The sequence below is a fragment of the Hemitrygon akajei genome, chromosome 7 (assembly GCF_048418815.1).
Source record: "Hemitrygon akajei chromosome 7, sHemAka1.3, whole genome shotgun sequence".
Classification (NCBI taxonomy): Eukaryota; Metazoa; Chordata; class Chondrichthyes; order Myliobatiformes; family Dasyatidae; genus Hemitrygon; species Hemitrygon akajei.
In genome coordinates, this window is record NC_133130.1 from 94,688,783 (window position 1) to 94,716,011 (window position 27,229).

General features: G+C 39.6%; 2 protein-coding genes across 6 annotated transcripts in view; one reads left to right on the forward strand and one right to left on the reverse strand.

Moving 5' to 3' along the window:
* pcmt (protein-L-isoaspartate (D-aspartate) O-methyltransferase) overlaps window positions 1–25,674 on the forward strand; it is a 41,761-nt gene extending 16,087 nt beyond the window's left edge. For both annotated transcript variants that reach the window (XM_073051475.1, XM_073051476.1), the window contains exons 4-8: window positions 10,830–10,934; window positions 11,904–12,024; window positions 16,064–16,149; window positions 17,378–17,588; window positions 24,922–25,674. In XM_073051475.1, the coding sequence (XP_072907576.1) occupies window positions 10,830–10,934; window positions 11,904–12,024; window positions 16,064–16,149; window positions 17,378–17,557 (492 nt within the window). In that variant the 3' untranslated portion in view covers window positions 17,558–17,588; window positions 24,922–25,674. The remainder of the gene's footprint in view (window positions 1–10,829; window positions 10,935–11,903; window positions 12,025–16,063; window positions 16,150–17,377; window positions 17,589–24,921) is intronic.
* The window catches only part of lrp11 (low density lipoprotein receptor-related protein 11), a 50,274-nt gene continuing 34,188 nt past the window's right edge, over window positions 11,144–27,229 (reverse strand). Inside the window, exons 8-10 of one of the 4 annotated variants that reach the window (XR_012099655.1) lie at window positions 18,673–18,746; window positions 17,166–17,247; window positions 11,144–11,522 (exon numbers count right to left, since the gene is read on the reverse strand). The gene's annotated coding sequence lies outside the window, so the exon portion shown is untranslated. Of the gene's footprint in view, window positions 13,208–17,165; window positions 17,248–18,672; window positions 18,747–27,229 lie in introns of all 4 variants that reach the window. The other 3 variants (XR_012099654.1, XR_012099657.1, XR_012099656.1) reach the window with 3 other exon arrangements.

Below are 27,229 nucleotides of genomic sequence, written 5' to 3' on the forward strand. Positions count from 1 at the left end.
AGAAAAGAGCCAAGCTTTGTCCTTGTTTCAACCAAGTGTGGCAGCAGAAAACTCTGCTAAAACCAGTATGATTAAGAATTAAAAACAAAAAGCAAAAGAATTATGAAGTAGTTTGAGTTGGAAGCTTCACTTCAATCCTAAAACATCACTTCAGATGATGAGCTACAGCAAACACTGGATGTTGAGGGATATCAAGGGTTGGATAAAGAGGGGGAAAAATGCAGATGGCAGATATAGAGAACTAAATGTGGGCAAGTCCATCAGGAGTATTAAGTGTAGGGAAATTAGAAAGTTAATAGGCCAGAGAGGTGTGTTTTAACAAAATATCAGTTGCAGCCCAACTTAAAATGTATTCAGAAGTATTATGACATAGAATGTCGAAAAGCACAGCTCTTTGGCATAGTGTTGTACCAACCTATATAAACCTATTCCAGAATCAGAACCCTTCCCTTCACACAGCTCATAACCCTCTGTTTTTCTTATCCATGTGTCTATCTAAGAGTCTCTTAAATGTCCCATTGCATTACCTTTACCACCACTCCCGGCAGTGTGTTCCAGGCACCCAGCACTTTCTGTATTTTTGAAAAAACCTACCTCTGATGTCTCCCCTAAATTTTACTCTACTCACATGAAACAGATGTTGTCTTGTTTTGGCTATTGCTGCCCTGGGGAAAAAGGCACTGACTACCCACTCAATCTATGCCTCTCATAATCTAATGCACTTCAATCAAGTCACCTCTTATCCTCCTTCACTCCAAAGAGAAAAGCCTTTCCTTTTGACCTTTCCTCATAAGACATGTTCTCTAATCCAGGATCCATCCTGGTAAATCTCCTGTGCACTCTAAAGCTTTCTCATCCTTCCTGTAACAAGGCAACCAGAATTGTACACAACATTCCAAGAGTGGTCTGACCAGGGATTTGTAGAGCTGGAACGTAACCTCACAGCTGTGCACTCAGTTCCTCAATTAATGAAAGCCAACACACCGTATGCCACCTTAACCACACTATCAACTTGTGTGGCAATATTGAGGGATTTTTGGATGTGGACTCCATTTTGTGAATATAAAGGACAAGAGAATAACCAGGGAGAGAGAGAGAGACAACATGGGCAGTCTGTGCATAGGTTCACAAAGGAAACTGACTCTGTAGGTGGATACCTCAGCAAGGGGATAAGGTGAAATTCTTGCACTAGTGTCCATAAATAGAAGTACTAAAGAGGATTAAAGATGATAAATTTCTAGGGCTGGATGAGATTTATCTCATGCTACAGGAGGGAAGGAATTGCTGAGGTTTTTAAATCCTTGGCCACAAGTGAAGTTTCAAGTGACTGGAGGATGGTAAATGTGGTGCCACTTTGCAAGAAAGACAGCAGGAAAAAGCCTTGCAATTTCAGACCTTTAAGGTTAACATCAGTAATAGTGATGTTATTGTAAAAATTACTGAAGACCAAGATTAATGATCATTTGCAATGGGTGGGGCTATTGTTTTATGCCTAGACAATTTATGCACCTGGTTTTGTCAAGTCAAATCTTGTCTGACCAATCTGAATTGTTTGAGGAAGTAACTAAGTGTATTGATGTTCAATGTATGTGATCTACGTTGACCTCAGTAGTGCCTTCAACGTCACACAGGGGAGTCTAATCCTAAAGGTTAGGGCCTATAGGGTGCAGGCTATGTTGGCAAATTGGATCCAAATTTGGCTATGCAGTAGGAGATGGATGATAGGAGGTTATTTTGGTGAATGGGTGCTTATGATTGGAAATGGTGCTTGGACATTTGCTCTTAGTAATATTTACATTTGATTTGGGTATGGATGTAGGAGGGTGATCGATAAACTTGCACAGCACAAAATCTGAAGGTGGTTAGCCTTGGGTTGCAAAGTCATATTGATGTGTTGGTGGAATTGCCTGAAGAATGGCAGTCTAATCCTGATCAATGTAAGGTAGTGCATTTTGGGAGTATTAATGCGGCTAGGACATGTACCATGAATGGTAGGATCCCTTGGCAGAACAGGGTCACCTTGGTGAGGAAGCCAAAAGGTCATCGAAGGTTGCAGCACAGCTACATAATGGATAAGGAGGATATGGGATGCTGGCCTTCAGTTAAGGTGCTGAATACAAGAACAGGAAGTTTATATTCCAACTTTATAAAATATTGGTCAGACCACTGATGAAATACTGCATTGCAGTTCTGGTCAACATACTACAAGATAGCATGTGTTGGTGGAGGCTCAAAGGAGATTCACTAGGATGTTGCCTGGTTTCGGTCATGAATAGAGACTAGCGAAGTCTATTTTCCATGAGAGGTGGTTAAGTGGGGATATGATTGAGTTACATAAACTGAGGTGTATGGATGAGGGTGACTGCAGTAAACCTTTGCTCTTATCAGAGGTGAATAACACTGGAGTACATATTAGAGGAAGGGGTAAGAGATTGAAGGGATCTAGGGGCATGCTTTTTAATTGAAATGCACGATCCAAGAGTGCAGGAGGCATTTAACCAGTGTCCAAATGAGCACTGGAAGGGTATAGGCAGGGTTGGGTGCCAATGGTTGCTGTGGTGGCATGGGTCTCTTTCCATGTTGTATGACTGTTGATTTGAGGAAGCCAGGGCTTTCACTCCATGGTTGTATTGTGGATGAGTTTGTTTGCTGTTAATTCCTTTAATATGTGTAAAAATAAATCATGACTACTTGCTCAACAACCATTCTCCACCTCACACCTACCTAAAGCTAACCCACTATATACAAGACAGATTTCTAAAGCATGGGAGAGTACTTGCCACTTTGCACGGGTTTGAAGCTAAAACAGTACGAATCCACTATCTGCAATAAAGCAGTTATCCTGACAACTGTTACTGGATTTTGCATCCATCTTCTATATCAGTGTATTAGCTGAAAGGTGATCTACAACTTCAGCAACTTGCAAGGGTTACCCTCTAATCCTCTGCTGCATTCTCTTTTGTCAGCTGCTCCTCAGCATCTGATAAGCATAATCAGAAGAAATGGTCCAAGCTAAAGTTGAGCGATTCGGATTGTATATTCTAAGACTTTTTCCAAAGAGGGAATAATTGCTGAAAGAGTTGTGGAGTGAATTAGTAAAAGTGGGCCCTTATGATCTGTATTGCTATTTATTTTCCGTTTGTCTGTGGGAGCAGTAGCAAGCTGTTACTTTGAATGTTGAGGTACTGAGTACTTTTTGGGAGTTCCATGATTTGGCAAGGCAGTATTGAAGGAATGGTTATGTATTACCAACTCAGAATAGTGTATGATTTGGGAGTTTTAGGAGGTTATATTATCTGTGTTGCTATAGGGACAATTATAGTGAATTGTTCCGACTTGTATTGGAGATTGTACATTATGCAGGTGTAATGTACCATTGTGCCAGTTAAGTGAGCTGATTTGATCCTGGATGATGAACATTTCAACCAGAGTTGGACTGGACTTTATCTAGGCAAGTGAAGGGTGCTGGTTAGTGTCTTATCATAGGGGGTTGTGAAATTTATCACTTGGAGTACCCAGTCTCTGACCTGCTCTTGTATTTAGAGTACTTGGTATTAAGATGCTATTGTCAAGGGATGGTGATTTGATACTCTTGCTTGAGATGATTATTACTAGCAAGTGGTGTGAATATTACTGCCAGTTACCAGCCCTTGCTGGATCTTAATGCGGGTTGAGCTGCATCTGGGCTTCTAAGTACACCTGGAACAAATATTGCACTAACTGCTTGCTTTGCTGATGGAGGGTGCTTAAAGGAGATTGATGCAAGTCTGGATTATGGGTATATATACCTGGCTCTGTAAGGGTGAGGGAATTTTCTTCTCGTAGGATGTTAGTGAACCATTGCCACACTTATGACTAGGAAGAAAGAAGGAAAATGATGTTATGGGAGAACAATCCTGATCTCTTGGCAGTGGATGAACATGGAGGTCTGTCTCAAAGGTTGCAGTGTTCAGGTAGGCTTACTCAATGCCTACACATGCCACATCCAAGAACAATTTGTATGAAAATTATGCTTCTAGTATTAATCTGCAATTCCAATTTGTAATAGCTCAACTAATTGAGTTTCTGTCAGGTTTAATCCTGGCTACCAGTGCAATCTGGAGTTTTGAGTCTTCCTTGTGACTCATGATGGAATGACAGAGCAGACTCAATGGCCTAATTTTGCTCCTGAGTTTTATGGTTTTATGGTGACTGATTGGTTCCCTCCCTGTGTCAAAGATTAATATACACTCAGTGGCCACTTTATTGGGTGCACCTGTACAGCTACTCATTAATACAAATCTAATCAGCCAATCATAGCAGCAATTCAATGCATAAAAGCATGCTGACATAAGTGACAAGAGCTGTTTAGACCAAACATCAGAATATGGAAGAAATGTAATCTAAGTGACTTTGACTGCAGAATGATTATTGGTGTCAGACAGGGTGGTTTGAATATATAAGTAATTTCTGATCTCCTGGGATATTCACACAGTCTCTAGCACCACTGGCGTGGTGCAGGTAAGACATAAAAATTTTCAAGTGAACGGCAGTTCTGTGGTTGAAAACATCTTTTTGAGAGTGATCAGAAGAATGGCCAGACAGGTTCAAGCTGACAAGAAGTTGACAATAGCTCAAACATTAGTGTGCAGAAAGAACATTTCTGAATGCACAACATGCTGAACCTTGAAGTGGATGGGCTACAGCATCAGAAGACCAAAGATATACAAATACACCCAGTGGCCACTTTATTAGGTACCCCCTAAACCTAATAAAGTGCCCCCTTGAGTGTAATGTCACAGTAGATTAACCCTAGTGATGGTGGTAGTAAAATTGTGGGGAGAATATGTTGCAGCAAAAAAATCATGGGGGAATGATTGCAAAGTGTACTAGGAAAATGTCCATAATGGCATCGAGAAATATGGAAAATGGAACTTTAGTTTTTACATGTGTGTTTATTAACATATTCTAAAGAGCTTCACAACCAATTGAATACTTTTTGCAGTGAATTCATTGTTGTAGAAGATGCATGCAGATCAACCTTTGGAAAAACTTATAGGTGAACATATTTATAACTTTTTGGCTTCCTTTAGCAGTTATAGATTTTGTAATTGTCTTAAGTGAGCTCCAAGTAACATGTAAAGCCAATCAGTTGATGCAGGATTTCAAACTGAAACACTACAATTCCTCTGATGCCTCGCCCCACCTCCCCTCACATATGCTGAGTTCCTGTACCACCTTTATTGCTCCAGATTCTAGCTTCTGCAATCTCTTATGTCTCCAAAATAAGTGTTTATTTTTGAGTTCACTTGATCAGCTGTTTCAATGGTACTTAATGAAGTAACACCTTTAGAAGTGCTACCATCATGTATTTCTGCACCAGTTTACCCCTAGTCATAGGGGAAATATTGTTGAATATCTGTATCAGCATAGTAAGGGTCTTGAAAAATGGACATCACTTTTCATACATCTATATATTAAAATCTCTATCCTGTCACTGTTGGGATACCTCTTTCTTACAAGTTGTATTGAATTATCAGTACAGTGGGTTTTTGAATCGCTGCAGAGTTGGTGCATATTAGGGATGATTGTATTTTGTTTTGTTCTGAACTGCAGAAGGTAACGTGATCCCGCCCTCTAGTGAACAAATGTGGTATTACTGCCCAAGCTGTTTTTTTTTTGTACATCCATTGAGTGTTAAATCAATGTTACGGGTTTTGGCTTGTAAAAATGATTGTTAATTTTTCTTTTTCATCATACTACTGCAAATAAATCAAAGAAACTTTTATTGGGTTTGGTATTTATCTGTGAATGTTTATGTGCTTGTACCAGTGGATTTGTGTATCATTTAGGAGAGGCGATGTATGGTTTTCGTATAAATTGTATGTGCCTGAGATTCTGAATAAATGGATGTTGGCTTCTGTCACCTCAACAGGTGCCCTTCAGCCAGCGTGTGTTCCATCTGATGGATAATGCCGGTGCTATTTGAAAGCTATCCTGGAGCTTGGAAGAAACAGCCATCTGTCCTGCTCTAAGAACTTCTCCAGTTTCGTAATGAAAGAGATACTTACCACTTTTTAAACACTGATAACAAGCTATTATTTTGCCTGCTTTCTGGTCCAGGTGCCATTCCTAATGCCTGTGAAGCTTTAATGTATTTGATAATAAAGAGGAACTACAAAGCCAAGGCTGGCAAAGGCTCAGGAAGTCAGGAGTTAAATTGTTTATCAAGATAATCCCCTCTGGTGTGTGACAGATTTAGTGTTTCCCAGTTCTCACTATAGTGGATCTTATCAAACTTCTAAAATTACAATGATTTGTAGACATAGACACAAGAGACTGCAGAATCTGTTGAAAACAGAATGCTGGCGATACAATCAGTGGGTCTGGAGGAGAATGGGCAGTGGAAATTTTGGGTTGTGGCCCTCATCTGGACTGAAAGATTGAGGGGTCATGGCCAATATAAGAGGTGAGCAGAAGGAGTGGGGTAAGAAGGTGAATGGATCCTGCTGCAGAGGAGCAATAGGCAGAGAGAAAGCTGGGACGTGATAGGTGGAGGGATAAAGGTGGCATTTGAGGGAGTCAGATAGGAAGGGAAGGTGGAAATGGGGAAGGCAGATGGTAACAGTATGGAAGGGGTCCCCAGTGGGAGGTGTGATGGTGATGGGCAAATGGATTGGGTGAAGGAGTGGAAAGAAACAGTGATTGTGCTGGGGTGTGTATAAGAGTAGATTGGGGGGGGGGAGATGCTGAGGATAGAAAATTTGCATACAAACCATTTGATTAAAACCAAATATATATAATTTATCTCATCCTTTCAGCTATGCATTACATGTAAGGGTATTATTTAAGTTCCTAGGAGCAAAGGGAGCTGCTGGAGGAACTCAGCGGGCCAGGCAGCTGCTCTGGAGCCAGAGGGAGAGTTGCTATTTCAAGTAGACTTTGCATCTACTGATGCTGCCTGACACATTGAGTTCTTCCAGCAGTTGTGCTCCAGATTCTAGTATCTGCAGTCTTGTGCCTCATTTCCTAGGATCTGACAGAAACTGGAAAGAATGGAAGATGCTAGAAATAGAAAATAACAGCACACAATCCTAGCAATTCTCATGATAGGCAGCATTGGTGACTTGAAAAGCAGCTAGTGCTTTTGGTTAATGGTTGTCCATTGGACTTGGCATTCATTGCCCTAAAGCATTAACTCTGTTTATCTCTCTGCAGATGTTCCCTGACTATTTCCAGCATCATTTGGTGGTGATTCTTATTTGATATGAGTGCCTTTGTTGTTGCAAGATTTGGGTTCAGAGTAAACTGTGCAGTTTTAATGACAGTTCACTAGCTTTATGGTTAAATTTATTGAAATCGACTTTTTTATGTATGTGCCAATTTTGTATTTGTATCTTTGTACCAATGGAGGTGCTGTGTACCACAATTGCAGGAGTGTGACCTGTTTGTACGGACAGGGGTCACTATAATGCAGGGAAGAAGTTAAATGGTCACTGATTCCTATCTGCTTTTGTCCAGTCATCTTGGACTTGCCATGAGGAGTACAGCATGGAAATCAATTACTCAAAAAAACATTTGTGTGCATGTTTGTCAAGAGTGACCTTTAGGAGTTAGAAGTGCCTATTGTAAATTAATATTACGGTGTGTAAGATGGAGAAATATTTCTTGGTCTTTCCATTTTTAATAGTTTACCCTGCAGCAGATACCCTACTGGAGATCCAGTATGCAACTTTATTGATTAATTTCCTTGGTCTAGACGTGTAGTGATAAATTTAAAAAAGATGGAAAATCTGGAAATACTCAAAACGTTCCACAAACATCGCTTGATCTGCTGATCAGCAGTTTCTGGTGCAGTGTTGATTGAATTTATAAAAAAGCAGTAAAAAAAAAAGTGGGATAGTGGCATATTTGAGAGTGGCAAAAGTGGCTTATTTGCAGAGCAAAAAAATGCCAACTTTGTTACTCTGCAAGTTTTTGATATTTTGCTTGGATCCACATTTTTTTGTTCAGTTTGAGCACTTGCAGTGAGCCGGTGAATGACTCAGTTGTGTTGCAGGTATACAGTGGTTAGAGCTCATCTGTAACACTGGGAAGGTGTGATGTTAGTCTTCTCAAGCTAGAATTAGCTCTGTTGTATTATCCATTGACAACCTCCAGGTGAAGGCTTATTTACAAAACCCCATTTCCAGAAAAATTGGGATATCTTTCCAAAAAGATTTTCAAATAGTTTTACTGACCAACTTAATTGTATTTTGTAAATATGAACAAATTTAGAATTTGATGGCTGCAACACACTCAATAAAAGTTGGGACAGAGGCATGTTTACCATTGTGTTACATCACCTTTCTTTTTAATAACACTTTTTAATTGTTTTGGAACTCAGGATACTAATTGTAGTAGATTTGCAATTGGAAATTTTGTCCATTCTTGCTTGATATAAGACTTCAGCTGCTCAACAGTCCGTGGTCTCTGTTGTCTGATTCTCCTCTTCATGATGCGCCATACATTTTCAATAGGATAGATCTGGACTGGCAGCAGGCCAGTCAAGCACACGCACTCTGTGTCTACAAAGCCACGCTGTTGTAGCCCGTGCAGAACGTGGTCTGGCATTGTCCTGCTGAAATAAGCATGGACGTCCCGGGAAGAGACGTCGCTTTGATGGCAACATATGTCTCTCTAAAATCCTAATATATGCCTCAGAGTCAATGGTACCTTCACATACATGCAACTCACCCATGCCGTGGGCACTGATGCACCCCCATACCATCATAGATGCTGGCTTTTGCACCTTTCGCTGATAACAATCAGGATGGTCATTTTCATCTTTGGCACGGAGAACTCGATGCCCGTTTTTTCCAAAAACTAGCTGAAATGTGGACTCGTCTGACCACAGCACACGGTTCCACAGTCTTTCGGTCCATCTGAGATGAGCTCGGGCCCAGAGTACTCGCCGGCATTTCTGCATAGAGTTGATGTATGGCTTCCTCCTTGCGTAAAACAGTCTCAAGTTGCATTTCTGGATGCATCGACGGACTGTGTTAAGTGACAATGGTTTTCCGAAGTACTCCTGAGCCCAGGTGGCTATAATTGTCACAGTAGCATGACGGTTTCTTAGGCAGTGCCGCCTGAGGGCTCGAAGATCATGCGCATTCAACAGTGGTTTCCGACCTTGCCCTTTACGCACTGAGATGTCTCTGAATTCTCTGAATCTTTTCACAATATTATGTACTGTAGATGTTGAAAGACCTAAATTCTCTGCAATCTTGCGTTGGGAAATGTTCCTTTTGAACTGACTAACAATTCTCTCACGAATTTTGGCACAAAGGGGTGAGCCACGACCCATCCTTGCTTGCAAAGACAGAGCCTTTGATGGACGCTACTTTTATACCCAGTCATGATACCTCACCTGCTACCAATTAGCCTGATTAATGTGGAGTCTTCTAAACTGGTGTTACTTGAATATTCTGTGCACTTTTCAATCTTATTTTAACTCTGTCCCAACTTTTGTTGAGTGTGTTGCAGCCATCAAATTCTAAATATGTGTATATTTACAAAATACAATTAAGTTGGTCAGTAAAACTATTGAAAATCTTTTCTTTGTACTTTTGTCAGTTAAATAAAGGTTCACACGAATTAACATATTACAGATTTTTGTTTTTATTGCATTTTGGAGAATATCCCAACTTTTCTGGAAATGGGGTTTGTAGATTAAGGTATTTAAAATGTAGATGGAATAAATAGAAACTATTTTCTCTGCCAACTTCAGAACCATGAGTTATAATTGCCAGCTCCATAACCCATGAACAATATCTTGTTTGCCTTTTGCACTATTTATTTTGTAACTTAGTTTTTTTTGCCTTGCACTACTGCTGCAAAACAAGAAATTTCATGACATGCATCAGTTTTAATAAACCTGATTCTGATATCACGCTCATCAAAGGTAACGAGGGTATATATTGTGCTCATTAGAACAATAATCATTAATACTTTCTGGCAGTGTTACCAAACACTGTTGCAAAGTTTCATTAATAGTGTTTACCTGAGCAGTATGGCCTCCAGTGCCAGGATTGGCTACTATGGTGGCTAACCATCAAGAACTGGGAACAATAAATGTAGCCACTAAGTCTGATGGGAAATTTTTTTAACTTTATGGTGAGAACTTAAAGTGAATAATAATTTCTGGGAAAATAAACGAGGAAGAAAACTGATTATATTGGGAAGTTTGGAGTGGATGTAAATACTTATTTGTTTTTGCTCTAAAATTATTAAATAGTGCGTAGAGTATAACTTACTATAAGAACTAATGATTGTGTGTATATATAGTGCTTTTATTCTCTAGATCTCATCTTTGTTGCAGGATATTCTTTTGTATATGTCCTTTGCAGATGTGCTGGTGGGTTCACTGGTGCCTGTCTTCCAGTAAGATGAGATGGATGCAGCTGACTCTTGGAACTTAATAAATATTCCTTCAATCTGCTGACCTCATTGTTAGACCACAATTTCTGTCAGCTGAATTTTGGACTTGAATCAATGAGTTTAAAAACATGGTTGGACTAAATGTCATTATTAGCACAAATTATTCAGAAGATTCCATCCAGAGAGGGATGGGTGTGTGTACACGGGCAGTTAACATGATGCATTATTTGCTGGAGTTGGATTAAATTCTATGCAAAATGAAACTGACGCCTTCTGAAAAGATGACTCCTTTACCACCACCCTCACCAAATCATTTTGTGGAAGGGAATAGCTTAACTTGTTTTGATTTAAGCCATCACTTTTATTTTCCAGTTCATTAGTTATTTATGCTTGACCTTAATGTATACAATCTCATTTGTTGTCTCCTCCAGCATGCATATGCCCTGGAACTGCTGCATGATCAATTGTCTGAAGGAGCTAAAGCACTTGATGTAGGTTCTGGCAGTGGAATCCTCACATCTTGTTTTGCACGGATGGTAAGTAGTTCAGTGCGTGGGGACTGTATGCAGTGCTCTTGCAGAATTCCTGAGTGCTGTTCAGTTTGTGGAATCAATGATAGCAGGGAAGGTGGTAAGGCAAGGCCCTGAATATCACCTCTGGATAAAGAACCTAACTGCCTTCACCTTCTGCCTTATTGGTAAGTTATTGCCTCCTCTCTGCCCAGTATCTCTCTCATAAATTCAACTTTGTTGAATAGTATTTTATTCATAAAAAGATGTATACAAAAGAACACAGTGTAAATCTCTTAACATTCTTAGTTCATTGTTGCTGGTTCTCTATACAGAGGATTGTTAGCACATCTTTAATCTTGTACATTGCACCATTACAACTCATTGCAATTCTTTTTAAGACATTTCCCCATTGGACTTAGCCTTTCAGCCTTCTATAGCAGAAGGCTTCTAAGACTGTGGTTCTTCATCAAAGAACCTTTGCATTGGCTGCATCAAGCTTCATTGCATTCCTCATGTACTCCTGCAGTCTAAGACATGCCATAAGCGGCTGATATTCACATGACTCTACACTGGTGGATGTTGTAATTCCCTGAGGTACGGTTGGTCATGGTCCTGTTTAAGCAGAGGAACACAGATCACAGGAACAACTCAGCAAATCAGGTAGCATCTACAGAGAGAAATGGATAGTTGATGTTTCGTGCTGAAACCCTTCACCTGGATTAAGTGGAAGCCTTTCAAGTGTGTATGCACTCTTTATTATCTTTGCTAGAGTGAAGAGGTTTGTTTCTGTTGTGGGAATGAGGGCTGGGTAAGCAACATCCTTCTACTGGGTCTTTCCCCATTTTAGTAGAGTGTTTGGCCAGAAGGTGTGAACTGGTTGATAAGATAGATCTCAATAATTTTTCCATAAATAGCTTTCATATTTCTTACAATTGTTTTAACACTAAGCATGGGAAAGTGTCCTGCAATTATGCAAAATCATCTTTTATCCAGGTTGGTCCAAGTGGAAGAGTGGTAGGGATTGAACATATCAGAGAACTGGTAAACGACGCCACGACTAATGTAAAGAAAGATGATGCATCTTTGCTTTCCTCAGGAAGAGTAAAATTTGTAGGTGAGTGAGTTTTGTGTCAATCAAGACATCTATCGATGAATGCATTCTTTGCATTTGTTTCAGGTGATCTGCACCTACATGCATTTTATGATTTCTGTCTAATCCTAAATTATGAAAAAGTTATCCTATAAAAGGTGGCATTTTAGTAATAATAATTGATTATCTGAATACAGAGAATAGTTTGAAATGAAATAGATGACTATGCAATACAAATAAAAATGAGCTTAATAACCATTACAAAGAGCTTCCTACGTAACAGATTGGGACCTGAATTGTTGAAGGGGAATCATGCTACTTAGATGGACAGAAAATTGTGACTTTGTTAATTAAGATGATCAGTGCTATGGGGGAGGAATCTAGAAAACCAGGATGTGGAAGCAGTTTGGTGACGAAACAAAATGCAGTAATTTATTTCTGGTAATGGTGTTTGGAACCCTAAGAGTAAACATGTAAGAAAGGCATGGTGTTAATTACAGGGTATTTCAATGTAGGGTAGTAAAGTTATATGGGCAAAGGTACTTGAGATGAGTTACTTGTGCTTTCAGGGTACTTAGCAAAGCAGATCTGGAAAGCAGACAATATTAGAACTCGAATTGTGCAATGATAGAATTCTTGACCTCACGATAAAGATGCTGCTCAATAGCAGTGATCTTAATAATGAATTTTGCATGTGTGAGGGAGAGCGGAATGGGTTCAGGTGACTATTTTAAACTTGAGGGTGGTTATGAGGACATGGAACCAGAGCTATTTACAGTGCACTAGCAAATTAAGTGGTCAGCATTAGAATTGCAGTGGTTGAAAGATTTCTTGATCAAACAGATACATTCCAGTGAGAGAAACTTGCAAGGGAGGACTAACAATCAGAGATGAACTTAAAATAGTGAAAATATCAAACTTAAATAAAAGCACATCCACTCAGTAGCCACTTGATTAGGTATACCTGTAGACGTGCTCATTAATGCAAATATTTAATTAGCCAATCATGTGGCAGAAACTTCATGCATAGAATCTTGCAGACATGGTCAAGACATTCATTTGTTGTTCAGGCCAAACATCAGAATAGGGAAGAAATGTGATCTAAGTAACTTTGTCTGTGGATTGACTGTTGGTGGCAGATGGGGTGGTTTGAGTATCTCAAACTGCTGATCTTCTGTGATTTTTTTTTCCACGTATACAGCTGTCTCTGGATTTAACAGAAAATGTTATGAAAAACCTATAACATCCAGTGAGCAGCAGTTCTGTGGGTCAAAAAGCCTTGTTAATGAGAGAGGCCAGAGGAGAATGGCCAGACTGGTTCAAGCTGACGGGAAGTCTGTGGTAACTCAGATAAACATGCATTACAACAGTGGTATGCAGAAGAGTATCTCTGAATACACAACATGTTGAATCTTGATGTGGATGGGCTACAGCAGAAGACTATGAATGTACTCAGTAGCCAGTTTATTAGGTACCTTCTGTACCTAATAAAGTGGCCACTGAGTGTATTTGCACAAAGATGGGTGTTAGGTCTGAAGATTGGATAGAATATTAAAAAAGGCAAAGAATAAATAAAAGATTATTGGTAAAATTATTATTATCTGAAACAAATAGCCAGGTATGCAAATCAGCCTTTTAAATATTTGAAGAAGAATCACGACTGTTGGTCTGGGAGAGACCGACTCAAGAAAATAGTGGAAACCAAAGAAATGGCAGAAGAATTATACAGGTACTTTGTATTGGTCTTCACTCTATTGGGTATGAGTCAAATTCCCAAATTAGTTTTAAATTGGAACAAAAGGTAGAATTTAGGAAAATTAGTGAATAGGGCAGTGCTACTGAGCAAATGGTTTGCAGCTGCAGGCTGACAGTACCCAGGATTGGACAGCATCCTTGAAAGAAGTGTAGGGCCTTGATAAGAAGAGGGTAGCAAGATAACAAATAATTTTCAATAATTTGATGCTTTTGGGGAAGTTTCCATTAAATCAGAAAATAATAAATGGAAACTCCTTTATTCAAAATATGTAGAAAGGAAGAAACCACAGGTTAGTTAACATCCATTATGGGGGAAATATTACAGCCCTTAAAAATTCAGCAAACCCTTCAAGGTTAATGAGAAATGTTTAACTAATTGTTTAAAAGAAGTAGCATGTTCTGGATAATGGGAAGCCAGTTTGTGGAGTGTACTTAATTCCAGAAAGCTTTTGTGGTGTCAGAAGTTATTTTAGAAATATTTCAACATTCTGGCATAGTTAGAAGATTGGCTGGTTGAACAAGGAAAAATGCAACTAGTATTGTTGGCATGGGGGTTGGAGCTGTTGTTAAACTTTGTACAATTTAAGTAATTCAGATGCTAGGCATAGGTGCTAAGTTTAACACAAATGGACAGGAAGGCATGTTAAGGAGGCTATGAAAGAGTATAGATGGGTAACTTGAGTGGGCAATGGTGTGTTGGAAAGGGAAATATAAAATTGCCCATTTTGATGGGAAATTAGTGTATACAGTTGGCCCTCCGTATCCGCAAATTCCACTTGCATGAATTCAACCAACCGCGAATCGCAAAAACCCGGAAGTGCTCTTCCAGCACTTGTTCAAGCATGTACAGACTTTTTTTTTCTTGTTACTAATCCCTTAACAATGCAGTATAACAACCACTTAACATAGCATTTACATTGTATTAGGTATAATAAGTAATCTAGAGATGATTTAAAGTATACTGGAGTATGTGCGTGGGTTATCGTGGATTGGGACGAAAAAAAAAATAAAAAAATTGGAAGTTCTCTTGCTAAGTAAGTCGGAACAGGTACATCCGGTATTATTTAGTGTCAGTTAGTCAAACGTTTGTCTTAGTATATAGTATATATTTTACCTTTCTATGCATATAAAACACTTAAGAATGTATGTTTCAGCACCGGGCTCAGGAACGGAAGTTCTCAGGACTTGGGACAGATCGTTCCCGAGTGTGCTCTCCACCGTGCCGGGTTGATGTGGAGGATCAAAAACTTAAAAATTAAACCACTGCGTTGTTTAGTAATAATTGTAGCTTTCATCAGGGCAGAGCCTTTCTCATTTTATCCTTTAAAATTGTTCCGATCGTTGATCGACGTAGCCTAACGCTTTTCCAATGACTGATGGCGTTTCACCTCTTTCCGATTACTTTATTAATTCCACTTTATTTCCAATCGTGTTCGTGATTATTTTTGTGAACAGAAACACTGCGGATTCAGATCTCTGCCGCTGGGTCCTAATGTCCACTGCACTGAGACTGGTTAAATAAGGTCTGGGGTTCCATTGGGTCCTAAGATCCACAGCTTCGAGACAGGTTGAATAAGGGACTTGAGCATTTGCAAATTTTGGTATCCGCGAGGGGTCCCGGAACCAATCCCCCGCGGATAAGGAGGGCCGACTGTACTCCAAATAGTGGGAGAGGAATGGTTATGCCCTTGTGCATGATTTTCAAAAGACAGTCTGCAGTAAGGAAGACTAACAATGTTATTTTGAGAGGAATTGAATACAAAAGTAGGAAGTGTGCATTTGTTGGAGGCCTATGTGTCTCAAGTTGTGTGTAGTCTTATTTTTAAAATATATTGGAAACATTTGAGGTTTACAAGATTGATACCTGGATAGGCTAAGTATATCTCCTGGAAATTAGAGAAGTAACTTCATTGAAATATGAGATCCTACAGAGAGATCTTGACAGGATAGATATAGAGAGGATGTTTCTCGGGGTACCTAGAACCAGGGGTTGCTTCATAAGAGATGAGACTTACTTTCAGAGGGTCATGAGTCTGGAACTCCTGAAATTTGTTTAAGGCAGAGATTGGTTATTGACAAGCAAAGTGAAAGATTATAGGGAAGATGTGTGGAAAGTGGAGTTGAGATTAAAATTACATTAGCCCTTGTATTAACTGTAAGTTAGTTTTAAGGGACTGAGTGGCTTACTTTAATTCTTATGCTTAAAGTCTTAAAATAACACAAATTACTTAAGCATCACCTTGTATAAAAATACAAACAAAAATGCCATCTTTATTCTTAAATGGACTTTTTAATCCCCCTCCCACAGTGGGTGATGGAAGACAAGGGTACCCAGAGGAAGCTCCATATGATGCCATTCACGTGGGAGCTGCTGCAAGTACAGTACCACAGGCAGTAAGTACTTTACAAACCATTCCATTAGAGCTGGAACACATACGTTTGTCCTGCACTCGGCTTCAGTCAAGTCCTTAGAGTTATGCCCGTAAAATGCAGTGAGTACAGCGACATCAGTTTCAGAAATCTGCAAGAGCATAATCTCACCAAACCATTGAAGGTGAGAGAGAATTTTTGGATTTGAATCCTTGGGGCCTTACAATTATGCAACACTTGTCTTCTGTTTTGACAAGAACTGCTTAGTTGACCCATGAATTCCCAAGATGCTTTTCTAATTTTTGATTGATCATGGGATCTTGTTCATCTTCATAGCCAAAGGCTGGACAGAACTGTTAATGTGGTTGCCAGTAGACCAGAGTAACTGCAGCAAACTTCAGTGTCCAAATTTTTCCTCATTCAGATATATGAGGGAACTCTTTGTGAGAATCAATGTTGTGTTTTTAAACTTTAGATTTCCTCACATGGTGCAGAGTAAATTATTTCATTAATTGTTCAATACTGTGGATCTTTAAAGCAAAGAGTTATGCAGATTTTGTTGTATCTTTTCACAAAAATGAATCTGATCTTGCACTTAGTGTTCAACATGAAATCTTCAAATCAAGAGAAAATCTGCAGGTGCTGGAAATCCAAGAAACACACACAAAATGCTAGAGGAACTCAGCAGGCCAGGAAGTATCTATGTAAAAGAGTACAGTTGACATTTCAGGCTGAGACCCTTCATCAGTCTTGTACTCTTTTCCACAGATGCTATCTGGCCTGTTTAGTTCCAGCATTCTGTGTGTGTGTAACATGAAATCTTTGCTCTATCAGAATAAATTCTATGTAAGGTGTGTGACTGACTTGCTGCAGCCAGGTTTTCTTTGAGGTGAAAATATCTTTAATAGACATTGCTTTAAATTTGACCTTAATTTTTTACTCCGTTTTGCTGGATGATGTGGATGCAGCAAACTTGGTGAAATGTATGTAACCCAACCAGCACTTGTAGTTTGTCATATGCACATATTAAATGTACTTACTGTATTAAACTAATAGCTGGCATTCAGCTTTGTGGGTTGATCTTTTGTAGATTCATTGTTCTCTTGAATGTCTGTTTTTAATCTGTCGAGACAAGGTGCTTTTGTGATATTAAATTATTTCATATATTTTCTCTCCTTTTTCCTTCAATTTCAATCTCTCTCATTCTTTCACCTGACCCCAATCATGCTTTCCTGCTCCTCCCTTGATCCAGCTACTTGACCAGTTAAAGCCAGGTGGGAGGATGATTTTACCAGTCGGCCCTCCAGGCGGAAACCAGATGTTGGAGCAGTACGATAAGCTAGAAAATGGCAGCATCAGTAAGAAGCCTCTGATGGGAGTGATCTACGTGCCTTTGACAGATCAAGAAAAGCAGGTGCCAAGGTGGAAGTGATTCTGCATAACCCATCTTTCTCCGAAACAAGGTGAAGTGTGTAGACCGGAGCAAGCTGCTTTGATTTCCTTTCTTTTTGCAATGCCATTATATCCATGTAGTAAGTGTACTTATTTATGTTTCTATTATCTAGTGAACAATAGGTTGAGAAAAAAATTAATATTGCATGCTATGGAAATGATAAAATCTATATGCAGACAAGTTGGGGCATGACTAGTAGGGAATGCATGGCCTTTGTGTTGAGTTGTTATTCTGGGCAATGAGGCTTTATTAGATGTTTTGGAAGTAGGTTCGAGGACTTTCTCCCTAATGGAGTTAAAACAGTTTAAGTACCCATTGTTTTGGCTTTGGATCCCTGTGAATAAAGCAATTGTTCACTGCTAGTGTTTAGTAGGAGGGGGATGGACATAGTTCTCACTGTACAAGGTAAGGCCCACAAATTCAGTTAATGTGGTAGTAAGCTGCAGATGGTTTATGCTGGGATCTGGAGAAAAAACACTGCAGGGAATCAGCCACATTTGAGGAGGCGGGGGGATAGTCATGATCTCAAATGCCCACCAGCCCTTTGTCTCCACAGATGCTGCCAACCTGCTAAGCCCCTTCAGAAATTTGTTGTTTTTTAAATTAATACAAAACTTAATCCTTTATCAGATAGCTCCCACGCCTTGTGCATTTAACTCATTCCTCTGGTTACCATGATGTTCACTTCCACCCAGTGCCAAATGAGAGTAAATGAGCAGCTTAAACTAAGCAGAAGTACTAGAACCACTTTTCTAATGTCATGTTGAGAGATCTTCAGACAATTTTTTTACCTTCCACTTGATTGTAAATTATTAATGGCACACGCTACTGGTTTAATTGAATTAATCCCACTTTGATGTTAGTCTCCTCCAACGCTTCTCTGTGTATCTGTAGGTTGCCGGTTGTTTATAACCTGAAACTGAAATCTATTTCTTCCTTCCACCCCATGAGTTTTCCATGGCAAAATACACATCTCTTAAACAGTGTCTTTCCATTCTGAGTGTGATATCCCTACTGTTTTTCAGTGCGCTGTTTGTTTTTGCTCATTTGGTTCAATCCATATTATCCTTTGGCCTTAACAGTTACATACTTACAGATACTGATTGCAGTGTTTCAACAGTTAACATAACTGACTTCCTCAGGCACAAGCTAGTTGACTGATGTCCCCCTAAAAATCAACCAATCAGGACAATGTCAATTCAAATGAACCAATTAGGAATACGCAGTTCAGATTGAGCATTAAGCCCCATCTGTGTCCTGTTCACTCAAAGATATAAGGTGGTGTTCTCTAGGGGGACTTGTCATTTGACTAACTTGTGCCTGAGGAAGACAGTTGGGTTTACCGTTGAAACACTCAGTCAGTATCTTTAAATATGTGACTTTATGGGCAAAGGATAGTATGGATAGATTTGATAACCAGTCACAAAGCTTCCATGTTCAGTTTGCTCATTTGGGTTATTAACATTTTTGAACAGTTTCACCACTCTGCTTTATTTTACTATTAGTGTATTTTAAGATACATTTAGACATGCACTTAAATAGGTAGGACATAAAAGGATACAGACCCAGCAAAACTGCACATGGGATTAGAATAGATGGGCAGAAAGGATGGTATGGATGTGATGGGCCAAAGGGACTGTTTCTGTGCTGTAGGACTGACTATTGCATTATTAGGCACTTTCATCCATAAGACCACCATGAACAGCAACTAAAGAGCAGCACCTCCTGTTTTGTTTCTCCTCCCAGGAGTCCCACATAAATTGCTTAAATTGGTGCCTCAATATTATTGCTTATTCTAAGGCTCCACTTGCAAACCCATTGTGCTGAGGTTATTCAGCAAGTTTGGGGATGGCTTTAAACTCCTGGCAATTAAGCAATTGATTCTAGAATATGCTGCCCATTGCAAGCAAGTTTCTTATATTGTTATTTATGGCTCAATTGATAAAATATTGCCCATGTGATAGTTCTGGGTTTGTCCCACTCTGGAGATTGTAGTGTTGAAGATTTTGTCCTTGCTGCTCTCAGTAACCCATAGCTTCCCTAGAAATTAAAAAAAAAAGTACCTTTGGGCCTTGAATATAAATTGCTGTCCATAAGCCTTGGAGTAGAAAGTTCATGACCCTCAGAGGAAAAACTTCATCCACTTCCATCTTAAAAGGGACCCCCTATTCTGAAATAATTCCTCCCATCCCAGATATATAATCCCTCGAGATGAAGCATCTTGTTAGTATCGACTTGTTATGCTCCCTCAGAATCTGGTGTGCCTTAATCTTCTAAATATAAATGAATGTAGGCTCGAACTTTCTCATTTATCATTTCTGATGTCCTATGACTGTCCTTGTGTAAATTGGCTGTCTTTCCTACATAGCAGCAACAAAAGCGACCAATACTACACTGTTTTGATGTGTCTGGAAATAAATTGGCTATTAACTAAATGCAAGTTACTATAGGTCTCGCCATAGAGCCAGAATGAAAATTATGTTGAAAATGTAAACTCTGAGCAAGAGCCTTCAACTTGTCTGAAGATTAGACCATAAGACAAAGGAACAGAAGTTGGCCATTTGGCCCATCGAGTCTGTTCCGCATTTCATCCTGAGCTGATCCAATCTCCCCTTTAGTCCCATTCCCCCGCCTTCGTGCCATAACCTTTGATGCCCTGACTACTCAGACACCTATCAGTCTCTGCCTTAAATACGCCCAATGACTTGGCCTCCACTGCCGCCCATGGCAACAAATTCCACAGATTCACCACCCTCTGGCTAAAAAAATTTCTTTGCATCTCTGTTCTGAATGGGTGCCCTTCAATCCTTAAACCATGCCCTCTCGTACTAGACTCCCCCACCATGGGAAACAACTTTGCTACATCCACTCTGTCCATGCCTTTCAACATTCAAAATGTTTCTATGAGGTCCTCCCTCATTCTTCTAAACTCCAAGGTGTACTGGTAACTGGCAGCCAACCAGAATGGGATCCCTTTATTCCCACTCTGTTTCCTGCCAATCAACCAACGCTCTACCCACATATGTAACTTTCCCGTAATTCCATGGGCTCTTATCTTGTTTAGCAGCCTCATGTGCGGCACCTTGTCAAAGGCCTTCTGAAAATCCAAATACATAACATCCACTGCATCTACATTGTCTAGCCTACTTGTAATTTCCTCAAAAAATTGCACTAGGTTTGTCAGGCAGGATTTTCCTTTAAGGAAACCATGCTGAGTTCTGCCTATCTTGTCATATGCCTCCAGGTAACCTCATCCTTGACAATCAACTCCAACAACTTCCCAACCACCGATGTCAAGCTAACAGGTCTATAATTTCCTTTTTTCTTCCTTGCCCCCTTCTTAAATAGAAGAGTGACATTTGCAGTCTTCCAGTCCTCTGGAACCAGGCCAAAATCTATCGACTTTTGAAAGATTTGCTAATGCCTCTGCAATCTCCACTGCTACTTCCTTCAGAATACGAGGGTGCATTCCATGGTACAGGAGATTTATCTACCCTTAGACTATTCAGCTTCCTGAGTACTTTCTCTGTCGTAATTGCGTCTGCACATATTTCTCTTCCCTGACACCTTTGAATGTCTGGTATATTGCTGATGTCTTCCTCAGTGAAGACTGATGCAAAATACTCGTTCAGTTCCTCCGCCATCTCCTTATTTCCTATTACAATTTCTCCAGTATCATTTTCTACCGGTCCTATATCTACTGTCACCTGTCTTTTACTCTTTATATACTTGAAAAAGCTTTTAGTATCCTCTTTGATATTATTTGCTAGCTTCCTTTCATCTTTTCCATCTTAATGAACTTCTTAGTTTCCTTTTGTAAGCTTTTAAAAACTTCCGAACAGTACTCAAACAGGAGTTCTTATTGTCAAGGGGTACAGCCAAGGGTACTCTCTAGTACCTGACTCTTCCCCTTCCCCCTCCTAACTGTGACCCACCTGTCTGCCTCCTGTGGCCCTGGTGTGACCACCTGCCTGTAACTCCTCTTGATCAACTCCTCACTCTCCCTGACCAAGGAATTAGTTCTCAAGGCTAATGGTACCAAGCATTAAAACAAATTGAGAAATGTGTGGTTGTGCTGATGTTTGATGGTCCAATGGTGTGAAACATTTTGTTATCATTGAGAAGTAAATATCCTGAAAGAATGACTTGACACAGAAGACCAGTGTGTATTTTCTGGTAGAGCTAAACAAATTTGTCCCAATCTTCTGCATTTTCACCTGAGCCTTCTGATTTCCTTTCAAATTTCTCTAGTTCTCTTTTTGATCTTATTACTAGAAACAGTAATAACATTTATTATGGTGATTCCAGATTACCAATGCAATTGCTTTTAATAAGTCTTATAAGGCTATAAGATAAAGGAGTAGAATTGGGCCATTTAGCCCATTGAGTTTGCTCTGCCATTTCATCATGGCTGATCCATTTCCCTCTCAGCTGCAATCTCCTGCTTTCTCCTCATATCCCTTCATGCCCTGACTATCAAGAATATCAATCTCTGCCTTCAATGTGCTTAATGACCTGACTTCCACAGCCACCCGCGGCAATGAATTCCACAGATTCACCACTCTCAGGCTAAAGAAATTCCTCCATCTAAGTTCTAAATGGGCATCCCTCTATTTTGAGGCTGTGTCCTCAGGCCTTAGACTCTTTCTCCCCCCGCCCCCCCACCACCCCCCAACCATAGGAAACATCCTCTCCACATCCACTCTATCAAGGCCTTTCAATATTTGATAAAAGGTTTCAGAGATCTCACCACTCCCTCCATTCTTCAGAATTCCAGTGAGTACAGGCCCAGAACCATCAAATGCCCTCATATATAAGCCTTTCAATTTGGACTCATTTTTGTGAACCTCATTTGATCCTTCCCCAATGTCAGTGCATCCTTTCTTAGATAAGGGGTCCAGAGTTACTCTCAATACTTCAAGTGCCTCATAAAGCCTTTTCTAGTCCTCACAAAATGAATGCTAACATCCCATTTGCCTTCCTCACCACCAACTCAACCTGCAAATTAACTTTTTGGGAATCCTGCACGAGATTCCGTTAGGACTTCAGATTTTTTTTTCTAACTTTCTCTCCAGTTAGAAAATAGTCTATACTTCTATTTCTTCTACCAAACTGCATTACCGTACACTTCCAGACACTGTATGCCATCTGCCACTTCTAATCTAAACTCTTCTGTATTCTCTTTGGCTCCTCAAAACTACCTACCCATCTTTGTGTCAGCTGCAAACTTGGCCACAAAGCCATCACTTCTGTCATCCAAATCATTGAAGTATAGCATGAAAAGCAGCCGCCCAACAGACCCCTGTGGAACACTACTAGTCACTGGCAGCCAACCAGAAAAAGTTCCCTTTGTTCCCACACTTTGACTCCTGCTAATTAGCCAATGTTCTATCCATGTTTGGATCTTTCCTGTAGTGCCATGGACTCTTCACTTATTAAGCAGCTTGTCAAAGGCCTTCTGAAAATCCAGATACACAACATCAACCAATTCTCCTTTGTCTATTCTGCTTGTTCCTCGAAAGAAATCCGAGATTTGTCAGGGAAGATTTTCCCTTAAGGAAACCATGCTGACTACTGCCTATTCTGTCAAATGCCTCCAAGTACCTTCAGACCTCATCTTTAATAACCAATTCCAACATCTTCCCAACCACTGAGGTCAGATTAACTGGCCTATAATTTCCTTTCTTTTGCTTGTCTCCCTTCCTGAAAAAGAGTAATACTTGCAATTTTCCAGTCATTTGGAACCATGCTAGAATCCATTCATTCTTAAAAGAATCTCTTTAGCTACCTCTTTCAGAACCCTGGGGTGATGCACCTTTCAATTTCCTAAGCATCTTTTTCCTAGTAATGCCAACTTCACACACTCCTGCCTTCTGACACTTTCGAATTTCTAGCATAGTCTAGTATCTTACACAGTGAAGACTGATGCAAATACTTATTCAGTTCATCCTTATCCTCCATGATACTTTTCCTATGGCTCTGGTAGTTATTTGCCAGTTGCCAGAAATGTGTGATCTTTGTTTAATGAGCCTTCCGCCACTGGAAATGATTTCAAAAAGCAACCAAGGAAAAAAACATTGTTTTATTTTTAACTTAATAAAACCATTTCCTAATCTTCTCTGCTGAAAGGTGTCCTGCAAATTCTCCCTCTAATGTTCAATAAAATTCCTGTTTGCATGTCTGGATTCTTTAATATAGGTGTCCAGAATTCAACACATTGAGATTTAGCCATCGAAATTTCTTTTAACTCTTCCTGCACTCATTTGTTCATCTGACCAGAAGTCGCATTAAACTTCAAAAATGTTCAATACAATTATCTCTCACTGTTTCAATCCCTTTGTATCGCCATCCCTTTAGTTTGTTTTCTTGCCTCAGTCTTCCTACCAAAATGCTGTATATCATTCCATTTGTCTTGCATTACTTCTCATCTGCCTTTTGTTGTTAATTTCACAAATTCCTAATCTTCCTGCTGTTGATCTATGTGCATGAATTGTTTACTGTGAGTATTATCATTTGAAAATGCCTTGTTTTGCCAACGTCCCAGGTGTTAATATACACCAAAAATAGTGGGCCTTCTATAGACTATAAGATATGCAACTTCTAGTCTATGAAAACTGCTGTTCAGCAACTCTAAAGGAAATAAATTAGACAGTTTTGTATCCTTGCTGCCCTTCAATTTCTTTTAATCTGTTGACAAGTTTGCATGTTCCATCAATTCGGCAGTTAGATATGGGTAGACTTGGTGTTGAAGGCCCAGCTGACCATTAGGCACATACAAATTGCTGCAATCTTTGTGGAGGGCCAAAGGTAAATGAAGCTAAATGGTCAGGATGGTATTTCGCTAACCCTTTCTGCTTGAAGATATTGTGCCTTCATCTGTTATCTATGGACAAGTGGAGTTGAGGGGAAATTGCTGTAATGAGATCTGTATAGCTTATTAATGTTTAGATTCTTTCTTTACTACCATTAGTACACTTAAGTTGCAAGATCCCATGTTTACAAACATTTTTCATCCAGCTGGGCAACTATTGCACACTATGATCAAGTTAAGTGCATTCCCTTGAGTAGGTCTCTGACCAAAACCACAATAATATATTAATCTGAAACCACTGGGAAAGAAGATCATTTTGGCCCATTGAATCAGAGTTTTAGTTGTTAAGCTAAGAAAGTTTCTCTACCCACAATGCCCCATTTTCTGAGCACCACCATCACTTGTCTTCAGCTTTGCTCAAACAAAAGTGTATTCTGCTAAATTAAATGTAATCCATTTTATTTTAAAATGTAAGCACTCTTAGATGAGTTGATTATGCTCCAACTTAACTCCTGTTGTTTTAAATTCACAGGGATGAAATGTGAAGCTTCATCTGTGTGCTCAGAACCTGACATTAATGTGGAGTGGATATCTCCTGTTCTAAATGCTTTGAAAAATGACAGCATTGCAGCTTGTTTTGGACTTATACACACACAATCACACACTCATACTTAATGATTTGTGTGGAGCAGTGTTCTTTTAATAGTTCAACAAACTAGCCTGGGAAAAGAACTGCTGTGAAGAGTAAAAATAATACATCCAGCGCTGGGAGAAGTTTTCTGAGGCTTGGTTTAGTTTTCAAACTGGCAAGAGTGAAGCTACAGCAAGGAAGGCCAGTAGAAGTGTGGTGTGGCTAGTTAACCCCCCACCCCCACCACCCCAAATGATAAATGTTCATATCTAGCACCAATACAACATACTGTTTGCATTCATGCTGCATATGCAAGAGCTTTCTATATGCAGTCATAACCAAGCACTAAACTCTTCAGATTGTGATGCACCATGAGTTGCTGTCAAGATAACCCATGTTTCATGTTGCTGAAATCGAGCCTCCCAAGCACTACATGCTAATGGCAGCTATTACACTGACTGTAAAATTGGATTTGGACATATTGATGCTTTCAAACAGTTAAGTTCTGTACTGCTGTTCCACTGCTTTATTGCTTCAGTTGAATGTTGTGAAATGAATGTTGCTGTAGGAGCTCTTCACATTTTGAATTGCAGTTAAATTTCCTCAGTGTATGCATTTCTTGCTTTGCCAAATAAATTTTAGTGGATGAATTGATTTGAATTTTTAAAATATTTTATTCTGGGGGTAAAACAGTAACATTATGGAACCGCTACTTTTTTGTATGCCTTTTTACGATAAATACTCCTATGAGTGTATTCCCTGTTGTTTCAAACTTCCACATTCCTCATTCCTTAACTGTTCCTTCTAAGCAACCGGATGTCCCTGGTGAGCTCATTTTCTTCTGTCTAGTCCTTTCAACCAGTTTTCCATTTATCTTCTCATTTGGCAAGCCCATGTTCTTTGTCATTCTACAGGTAATTACATTTTGAGGCTCACTGATATTTAATTTTTCTTTTAAAGAGGACCCTTGAGCCTGCAAATGATCTCAAACAAGAAGATAATGGTTTGGTTCAAAAGTCCTCGAAGCCAAGAGTTTGAAGGAGCATGACTAGTTGGAGCAGGACAATTCCTTAACTGTACAAGTCCTCCTTGAGTCCTTGTTTAAATCATGGTATTCAGTAGCTTGCCTTCCTATCAGTGCTCAAAGTTTACTTTCTATGGAATTGCAATCCAGATGTTCACTGTTTGGAATATGTGCTTATTGCACTGTGCTACTGTTGTTTTTTGGAAGAGATGTAACTGATGCCTTTTCTGCCCTCTGCTGGTTATGAAAGAGCCAGTGTGATCTTTTAAAATAGAAGGGTTCTTCTTGCAATACCTGTTATTGCACCTCCTGCAGATTTCCCTGAATATCAGGCTTATCATTAAAGCTTGCTTCTGAAGTTTTGTACTGTAGCCTTGAAGCAGATTAGTGGGTAGGAGTGGTTTGCTTGGGAAAGGAGGAGGGTATTGGTGGAAATCCGGACAGCTATTTCAACTGCTAAAACATAGTTGGTTTTCTAATTGCAAGACTGGTCAAGCAGATTAAAATTTAGCATTTAGGTCAATCTTCTAGCAGGCAGCAGGTTCAAGGTAGTTTTCAGCCACTAGCTAAATGGGAGATAGGTATCAAGGCTTTTAACCAATATCATTTTTATTCTCATTAGGCAGAAATTCTAAAGCAACAATAGTTCATTTTTATGGGTCTAAAAGTGCAATTTGTTCCAGCCTCCACTAGTAATGCAGGAGGTACTTTGAATGAGTGGTTGAGGAACTGATCAGTGTACACTAGGAAAATTGTCACCAATGTTCAAGTAACTATGGATTTGAATCCTTCATAGAACAGTACAGCACAGGGACAAACCCTTTGGCCCACTATGTGTGAGCTGTGATGGCAATCTAATTAATCATAATCCAATCTGCTTGTTTTGAATGTATCAGATGTTGCTATCATATCTGCTTCTACCACCTCCCAAGGCAGCATGTTCCAGGCAGCTACCATTCTGAATCAACCCATACTCATCTTAAAATTATACCCTTAGTATTTGATGTTTCCACATTGCTGGGCTGGGGTGGGGAGATCTACCATTTTTGCTAGCTGCTGGTGCCAACTCTAGTGATTTGCTTGATTGGGTTGTGTAATTGGTATTCAGGTAGAACTGAGCTGAGTCATTTTCTCCAACACAGTCTACATCCATCTCTGCCATCCATCTGCATTGGTTCACCTGGA